The sequence below is a fragment of the Trachurus japonicus genome, chromosome 12 (assembly GCF_045865225.1).
Source record: "Trachurus japonicus isolate A0001 chromosome 12, Traja_1.0".
NCBI lineage: Eukaryota > Metazoa > Chordata > Actinopteri > Carangiformes > Carangidae > Trachurus > Trachurus japonicus.
In genome coordinates, this window is record NC_140918.1 from 18,983,528 (window position 1) to 19,008,555 (window position 25,028).

Genomic DNA, 25,028 nt, shown 5'->3' on the forward strand with positions numbered 1-25,028 from the left:
GACTCGTCTCTGGCGATGGATACGAGGCGAGAAAACAACACCTATCGCTGAGTGTTTTTAAAGACAGCAGGTAACATTGATCAGAAGCTGGTGGAAAGCTGCCGCGGGTTTGATGTTTTTTTTTCTCATTTTGCGTGGATTTGTTCTGAGACGCAGGAGACCGGCAGGAATGAGCTTTATTATTGCCTATTGTGCGGCAGTGTGTGAAAACAAAGTATCAGAAAACAAAGTGAGAACTTTATGCAAGAGTTTGAGGGGAAATGGTAACTCCTGGATGGTGCCCCCCACCCCCACTCCTCCTCCTCCTCCTCCTCCTCCTCTCGGCCGAACAGATTGCATTTTCTCGCTGCTTTCCCATGACATGCCAAGGTCTCCCAGCCTTACAATATTCAATGCATGATAGCCGGGTGCGCGTATCGTGTTACAGTGGGGGATTTGAGCTGCATGTGTGCGTGCGTGTGTGTGTGCATGCCCGGTTTACAGGGCCGGAGCTGTGCTGGCATCCACCAGGCTGGCATGTGTGAGAGCGTGCAACATCAGCCCATTAGGTCAGCCCCAGGGACCGTGGGAAATAGAGTTCTGTAGTGTGCTGCGAGTCCAGTCTGTGCACATCAAAGAGTTCCCTCTCTCTCTCCTCTCGTCCTCTCTCTCTCCTCTGTCAGTCTGTCCATCCCTCTTCTCCTGCTCTTCTCCTGTCCAACGTGTCAGCGCCTCACTTCTTCACCTGCTCCTCTGGAAAAAGCTTTTGTCCATTTGTTGTTGTCAGACAGTGTTGGCGCTGCTCTCGGTGACTGGTAAGATTTTGGCTCAGGAATCAAATGCAGTCATGGTGATTTACAGATTGTCAGCTCAGCTCAGCTCAGCTTATGGGTTTTGTTCTTTGGTCTCACTGTCTCTTAGGGAGCTGAGTATAAGGCTAGTCAAGGTGTTTGGTGCTAATTTGCAAAGGGGAGGGAGAGGAACCCCCCAAATGTTGACTAAAGTCAGAGCTAGAGTTGAGAAGATTAGATAAAATGAACATTCAATCATTAGCACATTAATCAGCTTTGATGCTTTTATTCTCCTATGCCAGTAAACTGACTGTAACTGTGGAGTTGCTGTGTTGCATGAGCTGAATCTGTTATAATTCATTGCCAAAATTGATTGGCTCTTTTGATAATTGATTAACTGCTCAAATTGGTCTTTCAAGCAAAAAAAAACAAAAAAAAAACACACCAAACATTAGCTATTCCCTGCTTTTCTTATATCTGATGTGATAGTTGATTAATTGATTATTTGGGGCTTTTGTGACTATAATTGATGGGGACACACACACGCTGTTTAAACATGTTGCTTTGAGCTCCAGGAAACAGCTCCAAACATTTCCCCCTGTTACATTTTAAAGACCAAACAATTAATCAATTAATCCAGAAAACAAACCATATAGTAATTGCTTGTGAAAGTAATACTTTGAATCCGCTTACACAGTCATAGCTATTTCAAATTAATTCAGTCAGCTAAGAGCTAACGCTTGACATCGACTGTGTACTTGGTGTGGTTTTGCTTTCATGCTTCATTCATGATCTGTATGTTTTTATATTCACAGCTCAAGTCACATTCTTTCATCTCATTCCTTCTGAATAAATGCGGATCTTATCAGAGTGAATGATGTAGGCAAATATTTCACATTTGTACAATTTTTTTTTTAGTGAGATCCAGCACAGGAGCAGTTTGGGAGGGGAATGTAGAGCTCCTCTGCCGTGGGACCCATTAACATTCCCCAGCCCAATGCCACGATGTGTGCCTTTGATCTGGCCTCTCTGTGGTCATGTGTAAAACAGCGTTGCTCTGGGCCTTATGAGACCCATCATGCAACTGGGAACTGTGCTGATTGATCTTAAAACTTGTCTGGGAGTGTAATTGCCCCCTTTTGCTCGCGCCCGCTCCGTATCACAAAGCCGCACAGCAGTACCCACAGTATGGCTCCCAAGACTACAGCACAGCAGGGTTTTTGACACATGATCCGAATCCATCATGAGAGTAAAAGGGTGAGTTATCGTCCCCGAGAGATTTGAGAGGCCAGCTCCATATTCAGCAACCTTAGACGCTCAGTGGGGTTTGTTATCTATCCATTTTCCATGAAGCTGCAACTACATTTTTACTCACTGGAGAGGCCGCTGCAAAAGTGGGTCATGGGAATACAGGCATGTTTTTTTTTTTGTCTGCACCTGTTACAAGACCAGATCAAACACAAAAGGCCAAGTGTGTGTTTATGTGTGTTGATACACACACCTTTTGACAGAGGTTTACAGCCCTTTTCCTGTTATGACAATGCTTAACATTTCCTCTACTTTGTCTTCTTTTTTTACACTTACTCTCTCTTCGTTTTTCTCCCTTCAGCCACATGGAGCCAGCAGAAAGCCAGGCTGTGTATGTCCAGGTAAGTCCAGATGTTTGAGCATCTGTATCTTGTTTTTTTTTGTTTTTTTTGCCTCCTGTCAAGTTGTTTGCTCTAAAATATGTGGTAGTATCCAGTGTGTGCATGAAATTAAAGATTCCCCTACTCATAGAAACAAAATCGACACAATTAAAGCTGAAATGATCACCAATGCTTCAAATAGATATGATTATTACTAATAATTATTCTCAGTGTATCTGTACGTCCAACTCTGTGAAATGTTAGATGCTAAAGATCACAGGTTATCTTAAAAAAACAAGAAAAAAACAAAGTAACTCCACAAATTTTTCACCTTTTCCTCTACTTAAGCTAAATGTCAATCGATAGACTGTACTGATGCTTGATTAAATCTCTACAGCTCTCCATCCCCTAGTGGTATTGATGATGAATGTGAGAACACTGCTGGTAGGACAATGATGAGACAAAAACGGCAACTTCTCAGTTTCTCTCGGCTCATAATAATCCCACCTATCACAGTGTTCCTTTCTCTCAGTGACACATGCATGCACACACATTCAATGCCTGACTTGCCGAGAGATATGAATTGTCGTTTTCAGCTTAAATGAGCAACGCAGTTTGAAATTTTCCCTCTCCTTCCCACATTATTGAATTAGACTTTTTTCTAACGTGAGCGCTCAGATGTAATTGCGGCTGATTATTAGCCCTTAGTCCTCAACAGTTATTCTCATTTCAGCGGGCTCACTCTGCATTTAGCCTAATTCGGTCTGCCATTTAGCTAATTGAATTTGGAGTGAGGCAATGCTCGTGTCAGCACTGTGCAGCCAGGCTGGTAGTCTGTGCTGCAGCCAGTAGGTGGGGCCATATGCTTGAGTCGAGGTTCGCCTTAAAGATCAGAGAGCATGTGAAGCTTCTATCCTGACCTGGGAGATGGATGATAGGGAGTCGTGCATCCTGTAAACTACAAACACGCATAAGTTCAAATATTGGACTTCAAACCGAGAGCAAAACTGGGAAGGGAAAGCAAGGAAGTGAGGCTGAAAAAGGAAGGAGGGAAGGAAGAGGTGAGAGAGAGGGAAGGAAAGACTGAAGTGAACTGTTGGGCTCTCGGGATCTGTTTTTCTATTGATTATACATCACAGGTGAGCGGGTAAAAGCCTTCTCCTATGACCCTGAGCTGCCTTCCCTTTGTAAAACAAATATATCCAGCTTCCCCTAGCCACCACAGATTGACTACAGTGAAATCCCACTCCTCTCCCTCCCCTGTTAGGATTTTAACAGCATGTAAATACTACGCTTGCATTAATTTCTCATAAATGAGGAGATTTGTTTTACTGCTGGTTTAACAAGCACAACAGTTGTAAAAAGAAATCATGAAAAACTATTTATGAACTACAGCTGAGCATTAGTTTAACCAACTTAACAATTACATAGCTGAGTAGGAAAAAACACCTCATTAGATAAGTGGCATCTCTCTTCTCTGCATATTTATGTTTTACTTGATAGGCTTTTTTGTAATGTAAGTGATCTTGTCATTATCTCAGGCTAGGTAGCCCATGTTCATCATAAAACAAGAACATTAGTACATTAGTATTATAGTATTATTATTATGGTGGAGACTCTCCCACAACTGGGGCTTAGTCACACTGGCAAGATGTCACCTGACTTGCTTTTTCAATTTTGAATAAGGCTGACATATGCGTGACTGAGAGCTCTTAACATGGATTTTCAACATATTTCTTGCATGTGACACTAGAAACAAACCATTCAGATTTTAAAAAAGGTCACTGTTTTCTGCTTTTAACCCCATCTCATCTTCTTATTTTTTCAAATCCCTGGACATGTTTTGTCACCCAGATACCCCCCCACACACACACACACACACACACACACTCTCACACATCACAACAGCCCCTCCCACCACCGCCCCACTCGTCCCCCCCCCCCAAAGCAGCCAGCAGCAGGCCCTCCATCTCCTTCCATTTATCTGAAACATTTATGACAGCTGATGTTTAAATCAGGAGTTGGCCTCAGTGTTCACTGTTATAATGGGACAGACCAGGCCGGTGACTCTCCCCTCAGTTTATCACATGTCCATGCTTCACATACATTGCACACATACGCCCACACACGGCACGGCACGTAATATAGGAAGAAGAAAAAAACAGAGAAAAGCAGACAAAGTAATCTGGTTGGAATATGCTCAAAGAAAATAAGCAATCGGGAAGAAAAAGCCCCAAAGCATTCAGGACAAGCTCTTCATCTTTTTGGCTTTATCATAAAATATCCATCATCATTTATTTTTCATGGGGAGGCACGGCTGGTCAAGCAATATTTACTGTTTTTGTTTTTGTGACTTTCATTGAAAGATGTAAAAAGCAGCTTTGGAAATGTTTACAGCTGGGTGGGAAAGATAGGCCTGGCCAAACTGTGGCTCTACTGTAGGTAACTAATGAAAAAAGTGGAAGTGTGAGCTTGTATTTTGTTTTACCAGTGTTTTTTGTGTACAGTCTGTGGCTGTGTGTGTGTGCTGCTTTTTGCCTGTGGCCCAGCCCGGCTTTGTCTCCTGCCCTATTTAGTGGTTTGGTGCTAGATTGATGGGAGGGGCAGGGAGAGGGGGGGGGGGGGGGTGTCATATGAGGTATATTAACATACGTCTGGCACGTGACTCACACTGGTGCTTTGGGAAAAAAAAAAGTGTGTACACGCGCGTTATTGTGTGTGGGGGGACTCAGCTGTGTATCTGTGCGTTACCGCATGTTTGATTATGCAAATGATTTGAATTTCCAAAATCTGTACGTCTCTGTGCCACCTGATTAAATGAAGTCGGTGCCCTGTGGGTGCATGTATGGGGTGTGCGTGTGTGTGTGACTGTTACAGTATTTTGAATTAATGTGGCGCCTCTGTAAATGAGAGGGGGTGTAAACTGTCAGGGCTGGTGCTCCGTTACACACCCCTGGAAAATCTTCAGTTATTGTTCCTGCGATGCGCGCACAGACCAACAAAGACACAGTTGCAGACACATGCTGACACACAAAGCCACACACACCACATAACTATGTTTACTCTGGGAAAGGCCATGGATGTCTTGGATTATTGCACAAATGTTAATTAGTTCATATAGGTCACCAAATATAAAAAAAGCTCCCTGATAAAGACTGCACCATTTATGGCACATAGTCATCTGCAAGACCTGACGGTGAAAACGGGAACAGAATACCAAAGACACCATACAGTGCCCTGCAGCTGACGCACCCTTATTTCAAGCAGCTGTCTGGGTTTGCCCTCTTTGTATCTTATGGTATTTTACAGAGTTAAATGCTAATGTGCAGATGACATTAGCTGTACTGCTCTTACTGGGTTGCAGGGGGCTGGAGCCAAGCTGATATTGGTTGAGGGTGGGTATTCCTTCTGGACATGTCACCAGTCCATCACTGGGCTAACATATAGAGACAACCTCCGCTCAGCACCAGGCCCAGAACCTTTGCACCCTGAGGCTATAATGCAACCCACTGTTTCACTGTGCCGTCCACCAGAAACATCTTCTCCACACACATTTCAGTCTATAGACCAAGTGGTGGACTTACTGGCCAGACCGGAACATCCCCATGAACAAAGCCAATTAAAAATGTGCTCTATGCAATTTGGCTTTAACTTAAAAGGAGCCATTGTCTTGTTTTCTTTGTAATTATGGAGTGTACATAAAAATCTGATGTAGTAAAGGGAAGAGTCTCAAACGGATGCAAAATACAGAAACAAAGAGGACCAGTGGTCACAACTAACCTCAGCAACACAGTGACAGTAAAAAAAGACACATTTGCTTCACAAACACTAACGATTGTATGAATCAACACATCTGAGGGTCTCATTAAGCCCTGCAGGGCTATTGTATTCTCAGACACTTGTGTTATTTTGTCTACCTTCTTCAAGGTCAGCGCGCTCAAACCACCAAGCAGCGCACGAGACGCAGAACAATGACACATTGATCTCTCCAAGACAGCATTACACACTTCTTTATTCACGCTAAAGACGTGTCTCGTTGCTACAGCAACACGTTTATGTAGGATTTAGTCATTTTAATGCAATTAAAGCAAGACAGCAGATTTTTAATGGTGCTATTTCACACCTAATGAATGTTTTTCTACATGTTTGTGGCAGCGTTTCCAGCAGGCCTCTCTCTTCCCCTCCCTGCATCATTACTGCAGCCTGATGTTTCAAACGGGCTTTGAAACACATATCTGATGGTTCAATACGGATTAACCAGTTTGTGAGGAGGGTCCGCCCTGTGAAAACACACTGATGACAATCAGACACACACACACATCATTAGCTGTACCCCCCCTAACCCCCAGCGGAGCCCAGGCCTTTGTTTTTAGGCGTGCACGTGTGCACACATGGACATTCATAATGATATGTGTGTGCACATATAATCTTGATCTGCCCTCGGCGCGCCTCTTTTCATCTTTCACACACGTGCACACACACACATTCTCCTCTCTCCCCTCTCACACACACTCTCTCTCTCACTATCTGTAGTCCCTCTCCTTCTGTCTGTGCGTCTCACGCACACACACACTCCTTTCATTAGTGGGATGCTTGCAGGCACATGCAGGGATTCTCCATTGTGCTCCCTATCAGCCTGCGGGATGGGGCTTACTAATTAATATATAACTGAAGACCGCCTCCAAGCAGGGGAGGAGATGGAGAGATAGAGGACTAGAGGGAGGGGTGAAGGGATGGCCATGGAGGAGAAGGGAAGGACAGAGGAGAACAGAGGGGTAAAGACAGGAATCACAGACAGGAGGAGGCTGGACAGACGATGAAGGGAGGGAGAGATGAGGGAGGTGCACGGTGATAAAAAGGGTTGGATTCCACAGAGCATAGGAAGAGTGAGCACTGGGATACAGGAATGCTAAAAGGAGAAAAAGGATTGGTCCAATGAATGGATGTGAGAAAAAGCTGACGTGAAAGGGAAAGTGTAGAAAAATGGAAGAGCGAGTACCTGTACACATGTCCTGACAAGAAGGACTTGTTGTAGATTCACAGAATAAAATAAAGATAAATAAAAGGATTTAAAGGGGAACAATAGTGGAAGCAAAGTGCAGACAAGGCAAGAGAAGAGAAAGAAGAAAGAGGATTGAGGGTAATGAAGTGTACAAGACACTAAAGTAAGAGTGAGACTCTCTTTAGTCTTCCCAAAGGCACTGAGTGGGTCTAAGTTGCATCCATTTTTCTTTCAGCCTGCGTCTGTGGAGGGTTCAGTCTATTACAATAAAAGATGTGAAATGATGTGGAATAGTGAAGGATAGAGCTTGATGAGATCCCACAGAACACTGCATGATACGATAAACTGTTACCATTTATCTCCGTGATAACATATGTAACGACAAAAGGTTCTTAATACGTTGCCGCACAAGACTGGATTTCTTATGAGGACTCGTGTCTTGTGTTTGTCTTGATAAACTGCAGTAAGAACATTTTGGATTGTGTGGTTGGTTGCGCTGCTGGATTGTTGCCATTGGTGTCTTTTTTTGTGGGATTCAGACCAGGGTTGTCGCTGAATAACGGTATTGATTAAAAACCTTGATATTTAAGAAATAAATCCTCATCTTTATGATGGAATAGCGTGGTGGCAGGTGTGGGAACTCCCTGGATTTGTCAGGGTGGGGGAAAGGAGAGGGATGTTGTGCAGCAAGGAGCCATTGGTCAGATTTAAACCTTGGCCACTGTGGTTCGGACTAAGGTGCTCTGCAGGTGAGCCACAAAAGCTAATTCACTTAATCCGTCCATTTCGTTTGCCAAGAGACTACAAGATGCACAGTAAACAAATGAAAAGAGGAATTTGACTAATAGCACTGTGTGTGTCAGCTCTAATTCACAAATTGAAAATTGTCTGTATGAGATTCATAACATTGGTCTTTCAATACGTATGGTTCATTGTGACCCCATAGTTTTCCTTGGCTGCGTGAGAAAAGTTAGCAAGATAAAAGAGCATGTTACCCATGCACCAGAATATCCACCCCTGAGTGTTATGTCATAGCGCAATATCTTTTTCTCTGTGTCAGATATTTTCAGAGAACACTGACTCAGTGACTCAGTTGTGGTGGATGTGTTGCTTTGCTTTAATATCACAGCTCCCCATGGCAGCTATTTGATATCTGTTTGACTTGAGCTAATTCATGTGAGGATGCAGATTGACACGCGGAAGCACTAGCTGGAGCTTCCCCCCAATGCATTTGGCATCAAAACAATGCGAGGAGTAGGACTCTTCTCACGTGTGTGCGCACTTTAGACGGGATTAGGAGGTGTAGTGTAGAAAGTGTTTTGTTTTAAGGAGCATCATTTTAAGGAGCGCCTTTTAGCTAATGCACCTTACACTGCAATACGTTTTCATTATGACCTGTCTGAGTGGGAATTACACCCATAACATTGGCAATTCCAATGCTAAAATCAGAGCACGGCAGACCATCTATGTTTTTAAACTCAGCATCCATCATATTGTCAAGAGTTTTTTTGTGTTTTTTTTCCCCCCACAGCTTCTGAGCGTGTGTGTGGCACCGCAGCCAGATGTAACATGCTGTATGTTGTGATTGTTTTGGCATGGTATTACAGAGGATGGAAGGGAGGAGAGAAGGAAAGCACAGGGCCCCTCTTATGAGATTATTTGTGTCCCCACTGTGTAATCTGTCTAATCCAGCGCTGGATGGTTTGAGATTACATTAAGAGGAGACGCTGCAGTTAATGAATCCATCCTGTGTCTTGTAGCTCCTTATCTGTCCGCCTTTTTTTTTCACTCCTTGCCTCTGACCCACTAGCATGCATTCAAGAGGCAGATTAGCAAAGTGATTACTGGCATCATCTGATGCTGTGTATGTGTGCGTGCCTGTATGTGTGTGTTAGATGACCTCAAAGACAAAGTAAGAAAAGGAGAAAAAAAAAACAAAGATCATAGAGCTTGTGTGTGACCCCCGCTGTGTTGCACATCTTCTCTCCGTCTCTGCCGATGTGTCTCTCTCTTTCTCTCTTGCGCGCGCGTTCCGCTTCCCTGCAGTGGTGCAGGCCCAACTAAATGCAGTGTCAGAATTTTGGATGCTGTCAAGGCTCTCGCAGTGTTGCCATGGTGAAGCGTCCTCAATGATGTCACTCACTTGGGCCTCCAGAGACAGAGCCCCACCCCTCCTGACATCTCCCTGCCGGCATGTGTGCGTATATATGTGTGTGTGTGTGTGTGTGTGTGTGTGTGTGTGAAATGGGCCGGTGAAAATCACACCGTGTTATCCTTGAAACACCTGCCTGTGTGTTTCAGCTTATAATGAGCTGTCTAGCTGCAGTCTGCATGGCTGTTTTAGAGACACATCATTATATTCTGCTACAGACACACACACATATTCATTGCCACCTCTAGTAATGTAGAGTAGTGTGTGAATGTGTCGAGATGTAGGTGGAATAAAAAAAGGTGTGAATATGCATATGTGTGTGTGTGAGAGTGATGGGGGGCATCTCTGTTGGGTTCCTTTCTTGGTGAAAGAAAAGCTTAGATTCCTCTGGGAGGCTGCATTCCTCCTCCCCCCTCCTCCTTTCTCTCCTTGTACCTGCATCTTCTTCATTCATCATCTCATCTTTTAATTATCCTTTCTTTCCCTCCTCCCATCTTCTCCTCACTTTGTTTCCTGTTTTCCACCCTGCGTGCCCCCCCCACTCCTCCCTCCCTCCATCTCCACCCTCCACCTCCGTCACCCCCGTGTCAGCATTGTCTCAGCGCTGGAGCGGGGGTCGTCGGGTGGCTGGGTTTGGGTGGGTGGGTGGGTGGGGTTTCTGCCTGCAATTCGACAGCACTCCTCTCTGCTTGTGCCTTCTAGCATTCACCCCCTCCCTCCTCTCCCTCCCTCCCTCCCTCCCTCCATCCATCCATCCCTCCCACCCTCTCTCTCTCTCTCTCTCTCTCTCCCTCTGGTCCGCCCTCCCCCCACCCACACTCCTTTCATCAGCAAGCAATGAGGTAATCCCTAGCAGCCGCGTGAAGTGCAGCAAGTGCAGTGAGAGAGAGAGAGAGAGAGGGAGAGCAGAAGCGACAGAAGCCGGCGCAGGGCAGAAGCAGCGGAGAGATGTCAGGAGCTGTAACATCACTCGCCGTTATCAGTACCAGCTGTTAGCGGCTCGCTCGTAGCTTTAATAGCTTGATGTGGTTATACCAGCGAAGCAGTGAGCTGTGGTGTTAGCTGGTTTTAGCTCGTATAGCCCCGGTCCTGGAGTGGTGGCACTATGTTGAGGGGTTGTTAGCCAGGCAGAGAGGCAGAGAGGCAGGCAGGCAGGGGTGGGACAGGCTTAGTCCAGGGGCTGGGGTTTTAGAGTCGGACACCCTGGGAGAGAGAGAAAGAGGACAGGGAAGAGAAGAAGCGGGAGAGGTGAAGTAGAGGCAAAGAAGAAGGGATCGGGGGGGGGAAGGTCTGAGGAAAGGTAGCAGAGGAAGGTGTGTACCTACCATGACGGAGAGGTGTAGTCTGTGGAGTGCCCTGTCGGCTGCAGCATGCTGCTTCTACCGGGGATCCTTCATGCAGGTGCAGGTGAGTGAGCATGTATATATGTGTGTGTGTGTATCTGTGTGTGTGTTTCTGTTTGTTTCCATGTGTTACTACAGAAACACGCAGCCTGTGCTTCCTGCTGTGCAGCAAAGTGCTTTCAGTACACGGTATGTTATCACAGGACATATGCGTGCTCTGTTTTTATATACCGTCCAAGTTCCCTTATATTTGGCGCATTTATCTGTGCACGTGTGTGTCTGTTTGTAAGGTTTCATGCCTGTGTGTGTGTATGTGTGTGTGTTTGCAGGAGGTGTGCTCACTGTTGGCTCCTCTCCTGTCCCGGCAGCCGGTAATGTCAGCCTGCCTGCGAGCTGGCAGACTGATGATATCATAGATGCTGAACAGTACTTGGGTGTCAGATGGACTGTGTGAAATCACAGCGTGGAGAGAGTGATAGAGAGGGAGGAGAGCGTGTATGAGAAGGAGAGAAAGGGGGTATACGTATATGTGTCTGATTTGTGCATTTGTGTGTGAGATTGAGAGAAAGTGTGCAAAGGGTACAGTAGAGTGACGCGTACAGTAGCCCGCGGTATCAGTTTTACTTTGGTCTAATTCTGGCTCAGTGCTTGAAACCCAATATCCGACCTTATAGCCGCGAGAGAATGACATCCAAAAAATGTTTTGTATGTGTTTACTTCTGGATATAGTCTATTTTCTGTGTCCTGTTCTGCTTGAGAGTTGATTTTTTTGTAAATGACAACTTTTCAGGCTCCTCAGGAAATCAGGTTGGTTTTCACTGGACCAAAGTGCTGTAGTGTCTTTCATCTGACAAGAGTTGGTTTGTAAAGGATTTCTTTCAAACATTTGACTCTTCAGAGTGGTATAGTGTCAAGGATTTCACATGACAGCAGGGATAAAAGCGGAGAGTACATAAAGAGTATTGGTTAATAGATGAGATGCTGTGATGAGAAATAGTAGTAGACTATGAGGAACCAGGAGATGTGATTGCCTGGGGTTATGATACTGTCAAGTGGTTGTAGTAGATTCTCTTCTCTTCTCTTCTCTTCTCTTCTCTTCTCTTCTCTTCTCTTCTCTTCTCTTCTCTTCTCTTCTCTTCTCTTCTCTTCTCTTCTCTTCTCTTCTCTTCTCTTCTCTTCCTCTCCTCTTCTCTTCCTCTCCTCTCTGCCACGTTGTTTGTAGCCGAGTAGACTGTGTTGCTATAATTATGGCTTTACTTTAAAAGACTTGTGTTAGTGTGTGTGTGTGTGGTTTAGCTGTGTTTTCAGGGCAGTAATCCTGGCGTTAGGTGTTGGCGTGTCCCACCTTGTCTCTGGATGCAGGACATTGCATCGGTGTGACAACTGGCTGACACAGTCGTTGTTTTCATCTTGGATTACTTTAGTTGTTGCGCCTGACCATGGAGGGAAAGATTCACGGGTGTCTTTATTTCTTTCTTTTTTTAGAATGTATTTATTTATTTATTTTTAGTGGCATCTGCTTTTGTTTAGAGTGAAGTGTTTCGAAGCTCCGACTAATGAAGTTATTTTAATTAAATCTGTCATGGGGTTCCTGTGTAGTGGTGGTTGTGGTAAGAGGATGTGTGCGTGAGTGGGGGGTAAATTAATTAGCACTCAGTGAATGGTTGGAGTTAAGTGGGAGCCTTTCTGTTGTTAAAAAAGAATAATAATAAATAATTACTTAATTCTCTGCAACTTGTTTTGTTTACAAACACTGTGATTTTTGTCTGCAGACCAATATTGATTCCCCCCAATCCATTCTAATTAAACACAGCCTGACGAGCACAATACTGTGTGTCATGTAACCCAAACACTGTCTGCTACCCGAGGCAAGTAATGCTTTAATCATTGGTTGTTTCTGCACATTCAATGTCATGTGGCAGCTTTTTCCCTACCTCTCGGGGATAATCATTAGTTACAATATTTACTACTTTTCTCTCAGACACCCGCGATCGGTGTTTGCATCTTCTTTTATCTGAATAAATGAGGATTACTCGCCGGCTCACTGGCGTGTGTGTGAGCCAGTCACTTATTTTTCATCACTAAAGTGTCTTTTATTTACTTCTCAGCATAAATCCTCAATGATTTGTCATCTATCTATGATAAAAACAGGATGATAACGATGCCTCCCCCACCGAGATAAACCCAGAGGTTAACATCTGGCTGCCGTGTGTCAGTGGGTGTCTTTTTTTTTATTATTCCGGTGAAAACAGAAATGGACATTTGAAAACATCAAGTGTTTTTCAGAATGCTATACGCGAGCAATTAAGCTCTGTGTATCTCTTTGCTGTTTTTGCGCACCACTAATGACTGCGGACCGTCTTGTTCATGCTGGCTTTTTTGCTTCATGAGTGTTCATTAGTGGTCAGTAACCACAGCAGGAAAATCTGCTTCCTCTACAGAAAAATGTGGCCATTATATTTTCCCTTTTTTGAACCTGAAACAAACACATGTAACAAGTTTTTACAGCCAAAGAGGGTGATGCAAAGTTAAAATTACATATTTTGGGCCAATTTGATAGTCAAACATAGTTTTTATGATTAATTAATTAAGCGATTAATAGCACAGTTGTGTTTCACAAGTGTTTCACATGCAGCGACGACGTTGATGCGGTGATAGTGGTGTGTGACCTCTGTTCATCAGCTGTATCAGTGGAGGGAGATTACACTTGATCCCCTGGTCTAGACTGCAGTATGCTAACTATGAGCAGAGACACACACAGACGCATGCACGCACACACATATATTACAGACACGCAGCTTAACCATTGTGTCTGCATTATGCCCAGGGCTTCCAGCATGTAAAAACTGGGACAATGTAACTGCCCACTGGACTCCTACAGTGGTAACCCCCGCACCCCCACCCATCTCTCCCCTGTCAGCCCCTAGAAAAGATAGACACACACACACACAAATAGACCGCACTACAAATACATAAACAGATGCGCAGACACAAATATACACAGAACTAGACTTTGATTGTTTTTGAAGTTAATCCTTTTTCCTGCCAGCCACTTTCCCTCTCCTTCCCTCTCTCACTCTCTCTCTCTCTCTTTCTCTCTGTGCTTGTGTGTGTGTGTGTGTGTGTGTGAGTGTGTGTGTGTGTGTGTGCGTCTCCCACTCCAAATCTGTAGTCTCATTCCCTGCTGACCTGACCAGCATGTAGCGGCCATCATGCCAGCGAGCAGCCGGTCCCTCTGTCCTTTAGCGTTCCTGCAGCCCAACTGTATCTGGAACATTGCTGTCGACCCCATAACCCCACAACATGGCACCTCTCTGCCATGCAGTCCCATACACCGTGAACCAAGTTTCTGTTTGTGCAAACACATTCTCCGAGATAGCTCGTAATGACTTTGGAAAGTAATTATGTTTTTGAATTTCTACAGAAAAATGCCCACAGCACCCAAGAATTGTTGTGTGTCATGCTGCAAGATGACCACAGTCAAAGGAGTGCATGGCAGATGAGGGAAGCTGGTACATATGGGGAATAAGTGCAAATCACAAGTTGTTGTTGATGAACCAACCATTCTCTCAGTCGTGCTGTTGCAGTGTGAAATTCAAACTTACCTGTGTGGGTTTTATATTTACATTTTACACCGATTTTTTTTAAAGTTTAGTTTTCAAGTAGTTGTTAAAGATTAAAAAAACATGAATAAATGAAAAGATTAGAAAATAAAAACTGAAAATATTGAGCTCTGGTTATATAAAAGAGATCGTTGGAGTCAATTAAATTCACACAGCAGGAGGCTTTTTCCAAGATATGGCACGACAAATACATCATACATATTAAACTGGGCAGCTTTATTACACTGATGTCCCCTCTGTACGTCTCATGTATGCTTTATCTTTATTCTCAAGAGCAAGTCGCAGTTTAATAAGAGAAATTGAACCTGGTAGCACTGGCGTTATACGCTCTTCCTCTGTCCTCTATATGATGTTTTTATATCCCGACGCAGCGCTGCTGTGATGTTATTAGTTTTACAGTAACAAAGAAACATTCACATCCTGTCCTTTTGCATGTCAGATAGATGTTGGATCTATTTCCTGTTATATGCTCTCTTCAGATATATATTTTTTTCCCCTTTCGTTAAGATAATGTAGCCTGACAAGACAGAAGAGGAGCTCGGCTGGTTTTTTGGTCCACTCAGTCAGTCACAGCAGGTTAACCAGCAATCAGCTTGTCAGTCAGTTCCCTGGGGGGTCCCAGTGGTTTTGTATTAGCGCTACCCATCACCCCGCTCACTGTATAGTCAGTGCTAAGCTAGCTCTGGAAGATATGGCCCTGTTAATGCCTTTATGTGGGTGTGTGTGTGTGCGTCTGTGTCTGTGTGTGTCTGTCCGAGCCAGAAAAGGAGCCCAAGCCAATTGGTATGTTTTAGTATTGAAATATTCACCATGTAATCCCCTCTTCTCCACTCCTCCTATCTCTCGCTCCCTCTTGCCCTCCTCCCCAAAGCTTTTCACCACAAATCCTCTTTTGGCGTGCCTGCCTGTCACACCCTGCAGGCTCATAGTGTGAAGGGCAGCTGTGCATATATGTGTGTGAGTGTCTGTGTGTGTGCACGCGTGCTTAAATTGCCTTGTTCCAGAGTCCATATCCCCATTAGAGCGCTGTGATGTTTTTTGGCAGTAATGAGGAACAAGCCTGCCTGTGTTTGTATGTCTCAGTTATGTGCGTTTCATGCGTGTATGACTATGTGTGTGTGTGTGTGTGTGTGTGTGTGTGTGTGAGGTGCAGATCTTCTTCCACATTTCCAAGTTCCCAGCTCCACTGCGGTTTGTTATATCTATGCATCTAAGCGTATAGAAACATGTCAAGATATGGATTTCAGTATGTTAAAGGCGCCTTCGGAACCAACTGAATAGGAGAATTAAAGTTGTCCAAAGATGGATGAAAACCTGACATCATTTAAAAGCTGCAGTAACACCTAGTGATTACACTCAGAGCCTTCAGCAGCCGCTTCACAGTAAAAGCCACCAAAGTCGTAAAGAGTCTTCGCTCAGAGGCTTTTACTGTGAAGCAGTCACAGGAAGTATTGAGTTTGCCGCAACAGCATACTAAAGAGTCCTCTGCTACCTCATTCTCCAGCAGTGCTTTGTCCCTCTGATACATTGTGCTCAGGCTCTCCTTTAATCTTCATCTTGGCTTAAGAGGTCAGAGAAAACACTGAGAGTTTAAGTGGTGCTTCAGCTGCGGGTCACTATTTGGCAGGTTACTCTAAACGGCAGAAAGAGCGCCGTGACTCCTAAAGAGATAAAATGTGGATTAACAGATGTGTTGACATATGGCTCATTGAGCCTCTTATCAAATAATGCTAACTTGTACGCGAGGTTAATTGTACACATTAAAAGCTCGGCTCCGAATGCGATCAGCGTTTTAGACCTAAGAGCAATCAGGGGATGAGGACAGAGAAAGAGTTGTAAATACTCTAATATAAATAAATGTGGCAGTAGGAAGTAGGAAGATGTCTTCAGGCACTTTATGGTTCAGCAAACTCAAGTGTATGACGCGCTCGCCGCTCAAACAAGTGAAAAAAAATGCAAGAACCCGAATTGGTCTCTTCATATCATGGTTTGTAGCTGCAGGCCAGGATCAAGGAGCTTTCCAGCTCACTGCTTCATGTAATCATCTGCTCCCTCTCCTGACATGATAGAGGAAAGCTTTAGAATGGCATGACATAAGAGAATAAACCTATGGCGAACACGACTGTGCATTTAATCACAGTCTGGATTGTTTAAACAGAGGTTGGTGGAGGAGGGAGATTAGTCTGAAGAATATCTGCCTGCAGGTTGGAGATGAAAGTGGCCTTTAACTCTGTGTTATAATTATGATCCTCTCTCTCGCCATTTAAGGTGCCGGGTTTAAGGCAATTACTTTGCTGAATATTTACATTTTTCATCTTTTAGCGCCTTTGCCTCTATAGACTCTGCAATCACATTCGACAGTGTGTTGTACTTAACCGTACTTTGTTCTGTGTACTGGATCGAAACGGCCAATAGCTGGTTTGCCGTGTTTGAATCTGCGGATTGAGAACTGGCTAAATTATACCAAATAATAGCGGCCCACGTCTCCACAGGGCTGCGAATGTTAAAAGCTTCTTCTTTTTCTTTTTCTTGGACATGAATGGAGGAATGGACACTGAAAAGCAGAGCCGCTGCTTTTAATGAAGAGAAATTACCTGTAGATGGTCCCAAGTAATGAAAGAGGTCTTGATAACTGCACATAAAGGTGTAATTTCACACTGAATGTAGTTGCCGTTTTAGCACCGTTTATGTACCACGTCCCTCTGTGTTCGCCATTGATCCATGGTGAAAATAATAGTCTCATCTCCTCGCTCGGAGTCGTCTTTTACTGCGAGATCGTTCATTCACAGATTCTAATGTGAAATGTTTTAAGATGAATGAAGTCAAGTGTCTGTGTGTGCCTCTGTGCTGACACAGAGGGGTGAACAGTGTGTGTGTGTGTGATATGTGTGTGAATCAGTCCTCTGAAGTCTCTCCACCAGTCTCTCGCTGAAGAAATCGCACTAGCCTGTGGATCCACACACACACACACACACACACACACATACACACACACACTATGCTCACATATGCTGGGAAAGACGCAGCTGAGAGGGAGGGTGGCATAGTGAAGGGATTTTGAGCAGGAGGTTGGCAATTGTTTGCTCCCTTCATCTTTGACCTCTCGTGACCCCAGAGCACGCAGAGGCTTTTGGGAAGGCAGGCGGCTGCAGCTTTAAAGGTCCAGTTCTCCCAAATGAAACAAATAGCTGTCCAGGCACGGGCAGGCAGTCATGCTCTCTCATGCTTTTAAAGCCCATTGTCTGGATACAAAAAAAAGTAGAGCCTTCTGGTGCAAGATGATGCACAATGAGTTGCACTTTCTCCCTCACTTAGATTTTAGAGAATTGTGTTGGCGATGGTGTGTTTTGTATTTCTGTTTTGCCATAATTCATTCATTTATTTGGGCTGAATGTCTTGCATTATGTCTGGGAGATTGTATAGGAGCATTTATCTCCGGGTTGAGATTTTCCAGCTCTCCATGCATGCCAGTGTTGCTTTTTGTTGTAATTTCTAATAAATCCCACTGGGTAAAGTGTGTTTGAGTTACGGAAGGCCCTGGACCTCTGTGGAGTTTTTAATGCATCATTTTCCTTTATGAAAAGACCTGGGGCTGTTAAAGCGTCTCTGGGTGATTTGCAGAGAGCAGCTGAGAATGGCAATGAACACACACACACTTGCTCATGCTCTTTCTCTCCCTCACACACACACACACACAAACACACACACCCATAGACGTTCATTTATGTATGTGCAAATGCCTACACATTTGGGTGAGCATGGGTCCACACAGACTGGGCAGCAACAAATGCTCCCGTTTTTCTTTGCAATCTATCTTAATCTGGTGATTGTTTTTTTTCACATGGATGAATTGTTTTGTCTCCGAGTTGTCAGACAATTAGCATTTCATTTGCATGAGTTGTTGTTTCAGCAGCCTAAATTATTAATCGATTATTAAAAACATCAATTTCCTGTCAATTCGGTCACTGACTAATTGCCTCGGCTCTACCGCAGATGCACAAGTGGAACACAGAGATGGAGAGGACTTGGCGGATCGAGTGGCATTTTGCTAAAGGTGCTGATAATGTTTTTTGGTTAATTAATGAAGCAGATTGGGGGTTTTAATGTGAACCAGATACAGATACTGATTAGACACTGAACAGATTTAATTGAGTGAAATTTGATAGCTTTGTTGGACATAATTCAATTCAAATTAGATTAACACTTCTCCTAATAAGATAGAATTCATGCAGCGTGGACGCGCAGCTCGCGTTCTGCAACATGATATCACTCATGCATGCACATAGTCACTGGGTTTTAGTGGAAGTGATTAGTTTTAGTAGACAGACGCAGATGAGGACACTGTGTCGATAGAAAAGCAGATAGCAGTTGTTCTGTCCATGCGTAATGAGTTACCAATGGAAGTGTCCAGATATAAAAGAATAATGGACGAGGCCCAGGCGGAGAACATCCTCCAGCAAGGCAACTATTTTCGATATCAGGACATCTCAAATTGCATTATCATGGTTGCTCTCTCTCTCTCTCTGTGTGGTATCTTGGATTTTTATCTATCTATAGTGCGCTTTGCTGGATTTTTTCATATAAACTCACCGCTACAGTGCTGCACAATTGAGATTCAGGGCTGGTTTGCATCTTGTGTTCACATGTGAAGTCTTGGAAGAAATCCCTACTAGCTATGCTGGCAATTACAAGCCTGAAAGTGACATCATACTCTAAAAAAAGGGGGTGCCGGGGTGAGGTGTGGGAGGTGTGGGTAGTGAGAGGGGGGAGGGGAGTGTAAAACATGTAAGGAGGAAGAGAAGAAGGAGAGTGAAGGCGCAGCAGTTTGTAACAGGCTATCACAGGCTAATTTCCCATGAGCTTCTTTTAGAGAAATGTGTCTAGTGTCTCTCATGGGAGTGTTTACTCTCACACCTTCACACACACACACAAAGACAATGAAAGCATGGCCCTTTTTCTGTTTCATTCCCATTTTCTGTTACTTGAAAGCACTTGCAAGGGCAAGGCTGCTCTCAAAAGGTGTGCATGTGTAGGTGACAGTGAAAAGAGAGTGAGAGAGAGAGTGTGTGTTGGTGCCTGCATGTGTGTGTGTGTGTGTGTATAGCTCGTTGCAAAGTGAGAGTCCCAGCTAGCAGTAAAAGCTCCATCTGCATCGCCATGACAACAGCCCAGTAACAACAGAGAGACAACACCCATCTCAGCCCTCCTAACCCCCATCAGCTGTGTGTGTGCAACTGTGCGAGTGCATGCTTGATTACTTGCATATTTGATAGTGTGCATTTGAGCGAAATTCCTCTGTGTGTGTGTGTGCGTGTGTGTGTGTTGGTGCGTGCATGCGTGTGTGTGTGTGTGTGAGTGAGACACAGCATCCATTAGGGAGCATCTCAGCAGGTACTGTCTGTGTGTCTGAATGATGGACATGGCCCTAATAGCTCTGCCTGTATGCCCCAATGGGGAGTGGTCGCACACACACACACACACACGCAGCAAACATAAGCATACACACACACACACTCCATCGCTCCCTCCGTATGAATGGAATTGATACCTCAGCGCCGCTCTCCTACAGTCTGCCTCCGCCAGCCAATTGTACAGCTCGCTGCTCATCCTCCAGGAAGAGATGACATCATTGCTGGCCAATGGCATCGCAGCTCTAGGGCGTGCTTCTTTCTGCCGGTCTGCATGATCAGAGGTGCCGAGGAAGGGTGTGTGTGTGTGTATGTGCTTGTAATAGGAATATAAAACTGATTTAAATGCATCCGTGGTCCATCTGTCTATGGGATCAAACTGCTCCTCATTTCCATCACATCCTGTATGGGCTCTTCTTTCTCTTCTCTCTCAGTCTCTCTTGCTCTGCAACTTTTTGCCTCTATTTCTCTCATAACATCTTTTTTTCAGTTCCTCTTATCTCTTCCTTGCTATGTCCTTTCTGTCATGTGTTTATTTTCACCTCTGTGGTTGCATCTTGAACTGCGTTATCATCATCATCATCATCTCTTCCTGTGCATGTGCTGTGTTTGTGTGTCAGGTTCCAAGGCCTTGTCCATAGGTCATTGTTTGTTCTGTGACTAGGCAAAATTTGTCTGTGTGTGTTTGTGTGCGCGCGCACTGACACAGCAGGGAGTAGGATGTCACTGTGACCGAGCTACAGATAAACTTGTTTATGATACACTTCCCTGCAGTGACTTTCCATCTAAAGTAACTGTTTGCATCATGAATTTCAGACATGGCACACTTTGTATCTGTAATGTGTTTATTGTGGAAAAATACCTTGTTGGGGGGTCTCTCAAAATTGTGACCAGAATATCCTGAAATCATATTGAAAAGGGTTTTTTTTTTACTTGTTTTCTGGCAACTTCAAGTCCTGTTGCCTCCAGTCTTTTTCTAGGCTAAGCTAACCTTCCCTGGCTAAATAATGTTGCTTTAAATCAGAGCACACAGATACCTGAAAGACATACAGTATTTATGTCCACACATCATCTTCCAACAACTGCTGGAATTGCTGGAAGGTAAATTTCTTTTAAGTTTTGGGCAGATGCTAACTACCATAGCTAAGTCAAGCCAGAGCGATAGATATAACATGTTAAATAAATGTTAAATGTTATATCTATCGCTCTGAGTCAAGCTAACGAACTATCGGCGGGAGTGATATAACTGCTTATGCAAGAGTAACATGAGAAAAGATATACTGTTTATATTCTCATGTTACTCTTGTTTAAGCAAGTAGAGAAAACATAGAAGATTCAGGGATTTCCCAAAACTTTCCTAAAATGTCTTCTGGGAAACACAACATCCAAAAAGAGTGGTTTGCTAAGCTACTCCACATGCAGTCACAAAGTATTTGTGTGCAGACTGCAGACTTGCAGCAGATTTTGGAAACAGTCACCTCCTCAGGCTCTGCATAGACTGTTGGTGGTAAAATCTACTTGCTGTCAGAGGCCATTGAATCCTGACTTGGTCCCAGTTGACTTTCACTGACAGCTTAAAGTTGAACCTTAGCAATTTGCTCTTCAGTGCAGAATATTCGGTCATAAATTGGGACTATATCACAGTTGAATTAATTTTGTGTGTAAAGGAAAAGTGGAACAAAAAAAACATCAAAAGATATGATTGTGTTTGTCTGAGAGCGGCCTTGTTTGTATTTACATCCTGTCTCTTGGCTGCGTAACAGCCAGTAAAGCTGATTAATTCTCTGCTGTCACTCATTGATTAATTAATTAGATGCTGTGTCACCATATGACTTTGTATCCATAGTAACAAGGCTGCATTTTAGGCCTCAGCCTTTGTTCAAGTAAAATATTAATAGAATTAATGCTATATTATATGCACAGTACAATTTTAATTCAATGTAGACAATACAATTTGCTACATTTGAACTTTTATAGTGGTATTTTATTGTTATCATCAAAACAAAGACCCAGTCCGATTTGCTCAGTTTGTCATTTGGTCAAACAATGGAAGATACTCACTGCTGCCTGTTATAGCATCACTCCTAAAATCATCGGCCATTGAGAGAGATAGATGACTATTATAATTTTAACCAACCAGAGGCCTCTTCTCCCTCTTCACCAACCCCCACCTCTCATTTTGCCTCTCTCTGCTGCCTGTCCTTCAACTGCTGCCTCCCTTTTTGTCCCGATCCTGTTTAACTGCATGGGAGAAATGCATTGTGGGTTTGTGGTTTTCCCTTCACACCTGTCACTGTCAAGATAGATGGTACTAGTATGGATGGTAATGGTAGTGGCTCGCAGTGAAATGGCAAGTAAGGAATGGATGTGTGTGCGTGGGTGTGTGCAGCGTGCTGTAGCTTATATGTAGGTATATACAGAGGAAGCTTTGAAGTATTGACGACTCCTTAGACCTTCCATCCATCAGGGTGATGACCTTTTACCCCCAAAAGCCTACAAATTAACCATTAATGATTCAACCCAGAGAGGTGAGGATGACAGCGAGTGCCACAGCCCTTAGGGATTGTGCGTGTGTGTGTGTAGTTGATAGTATTCTGTCTTTTTAAAAGAAATATTGACATCAAGCTGAAAAAAGGTGTGTTATTGTGACTGGACACTGAGTTAACACACCATAATTACCCTGTTAGTCACAATGAAGTCATATTTAGAAATAGTACTTTTTCAGTTTGCTGACAGTCATGACACTTTCACTTTCAACCCCCTCGCAAGCATCTCTCTGAGCTGCCAAAATGAAACGTTAGATATGTATTTCCAGCCGAGTGAATAAACCCCCTAAAGCATCTTTCAGCTGTCCCAGCTGGTCCTGGGTGTCATGGACACCAACAGCTCCAGTTTCAATTAAAGACAAGAAGAAAAAAAAAACTTTACCATGAGGGAAATGGAGCCAAGATTGAGGAAGGGCAGTTAAGAGACTACATGTATAATAGTAGAATACTGGGATTATTTATGGAGCCGATTTCAAAACAATAGGAACAGACAATTATGTGATGACAGATTGAGCTGCTGTTATATGAATAGAGCAGAGAGAAGGCCAGTATGTATTGTAAACAGAGATAACATACTTATTCAGTTAACAACTACAGAAAAACAATCATTTATATACCATGTGTTTGAGTAAATGCTTAATTTCCATTTCCTTCCCTCTCCTCCGCCTCTCTGCTGTGTCTGTCTATCAGCGTTTTGCTGATGGAACAAGGTGATGCCTCTGCTGTTGTGCGGCGTCAACACACACTGGCGCACGCAAACAACTACACACTGACAGAACGGCTGAGTGGATCGGTGAGGGAATGTGCACACAGTGGGGGAATGATATGATATGTGGTTGAGAGATGGCAGGTTAGAGCGCGAGGAGGGATGGAGCGAGAGATGAACTGACAGTGAAGAGAAGAGAGGCTGAGATGATTAGGGATAAAAGAATGGAGGCGGAGAACGTGAAAATGCGATGTAATGAATCGGCGTTGTAAACAAGTACAAATGAGGAAAGAGAGTAAAGAGGTAAGACAGACAGATCAGCTGTGATGCTGGTTAGAAAAGAGGAAATGAGACAACCCACCTCCCTCCACCCATTTTCTTATCTTATCTCAAACCTTCTCAGCGCTACCTGGAAAAAACAGGTGGATGTGTCAAAGGCTGAGGAGGTGAACGAGAAAACCAGAGAACATGACGAGTAACCACTCAAATAAAGAAGACAACACGTCAAGAGGAAAGCTAAGAGGTGGAGAGAATAGCTTTGGTGTTTGGATAGTGAATGAAAAGCAGTGGGAAAAAATAAAGCAGTGAGGTAAAGGAAAGCCATATGATGAGTCAGGCGTGTGCGTGTGCGTGTGTGTATACACATCATAGCGGTCTATAAATTGCTCTGCGGTGAGGGAGGTGAAGGATGCGAGGCACAGAGAGGCAGAATTGCAGTGATTGAACAGCAAAACTTAATCTGAGCTCGGACCAGCCAGTAGCAGTTAAAGATGTGCAGGGTCGGGCCAGGTTAATGCAGTCATTATACTGTTTTTGGAAAAGTTTCCAGAATATAAGACAGTGCCAGAGATATACTCTATAATATAATTACTTAGTGTGCACAAGTAATGAAAGATAGCCACTGTGTGTATTGATGCTTGTTGGTCTCACACCCAGTTTAGGTGTTTGGTCACATGGTGCATGAAAAGTGTCAAACTTCTCACACTGTTTGCTGCCTTTAAGAAACAATGACAGGGACCCAGCTACATGCAGTTGCAGAGCCAGAAACACTGAGATCAACATTTCTTAATGCTTTCTGAGTACCCCATGCAACTTGGCTCTCGGTAGTGTGGCACTACCAGAGTTTGAATTATCCTCTGTGGTTTGGTTTCTGGCTGGTTTAACATGTAGCTGTGATGATTGTCAATTGTCAGGTTCAAATGTCCTGAAGGAAATTTGATAAACAAAGGAAGTATTTGAAAAGATTTTATGACTAGTAATGCTACAGATGTTGTACTGTGTGGGTAGTACCTGTTTTATTTGTGTTCTTCCATTTGCGTACAATGTTGTTGAGTTCATGTCTTTGTCAGTCTAATGTTCTCATATCAAACATGCTTTTTCCTGTGATTCAACATAGACAGAAAACGACACAATACCACATAATCGCACAATGGTGAGTTAGCTATTGGCAGACCTGTGACGGAACCATAATTATGTTAGACATTCATACAAGTCTATAAACCCCTTGGTTCTGTGTTGGCTGAATGTTTTCTGTTGAAGTTCCTGTGCCGAGTGATGCTCCAGTCAACAAAACGGAACAGCTGGAGACACGACTGCTAAATGTTGTGCTTGTCCCAAATCCTCTCAGCCACGCTGGCAGGAACCCAGGTCACCACACACTGTAATGTGTGTAAATTTAAAGCATGAGTCATTGCAAATAAAATGGCAAAAAGCTGTGTTTTTGAGTGGGCCGCGCTTGTAAACTCTGGTGGGGCTCCATGACTTTGTTTTCAGCTATTGTTGTGGTTTTTACTATCAGATTGTGATTAATTTGGACGGAGTTCACATTCTGGCTTTAGATTCTTGGCAGA

At 43.8% G+C, this 25,028-nt stretch overlaps 1 protein-coding gene across 5 annotated transcripts in view; it reads left to right on the forward strand.

Annotated features, from left to right (window-relative positions):
* sh2d3ca (SH2 domain containing 3Ca) overlaps positions 1–25,028 on the forward strand; it is a 61,483-nt gene that overhangs the window by 10,845 nt on the left and 25,610 nt on the right. For 3 of the 5 annotated variants that reach the window (XM_085793730.1, XM_085793729.1, XM_085793731.1), the window contains one exon: positions 2,380–2,419. In XM_085793730.1, coding sequence (XP_085649856.1) covers positions 2,380–2,419 — 40 coding nt within the window. Of the gene's footprint in view, positions 1–2,379; positions 2,420–10,421; positions 10,960–25,028 lie in introns of those variants that run through there. The other 2 variants (XM_085793732.1, XM_085793733.1) reach the window with 2 other exon arrangements.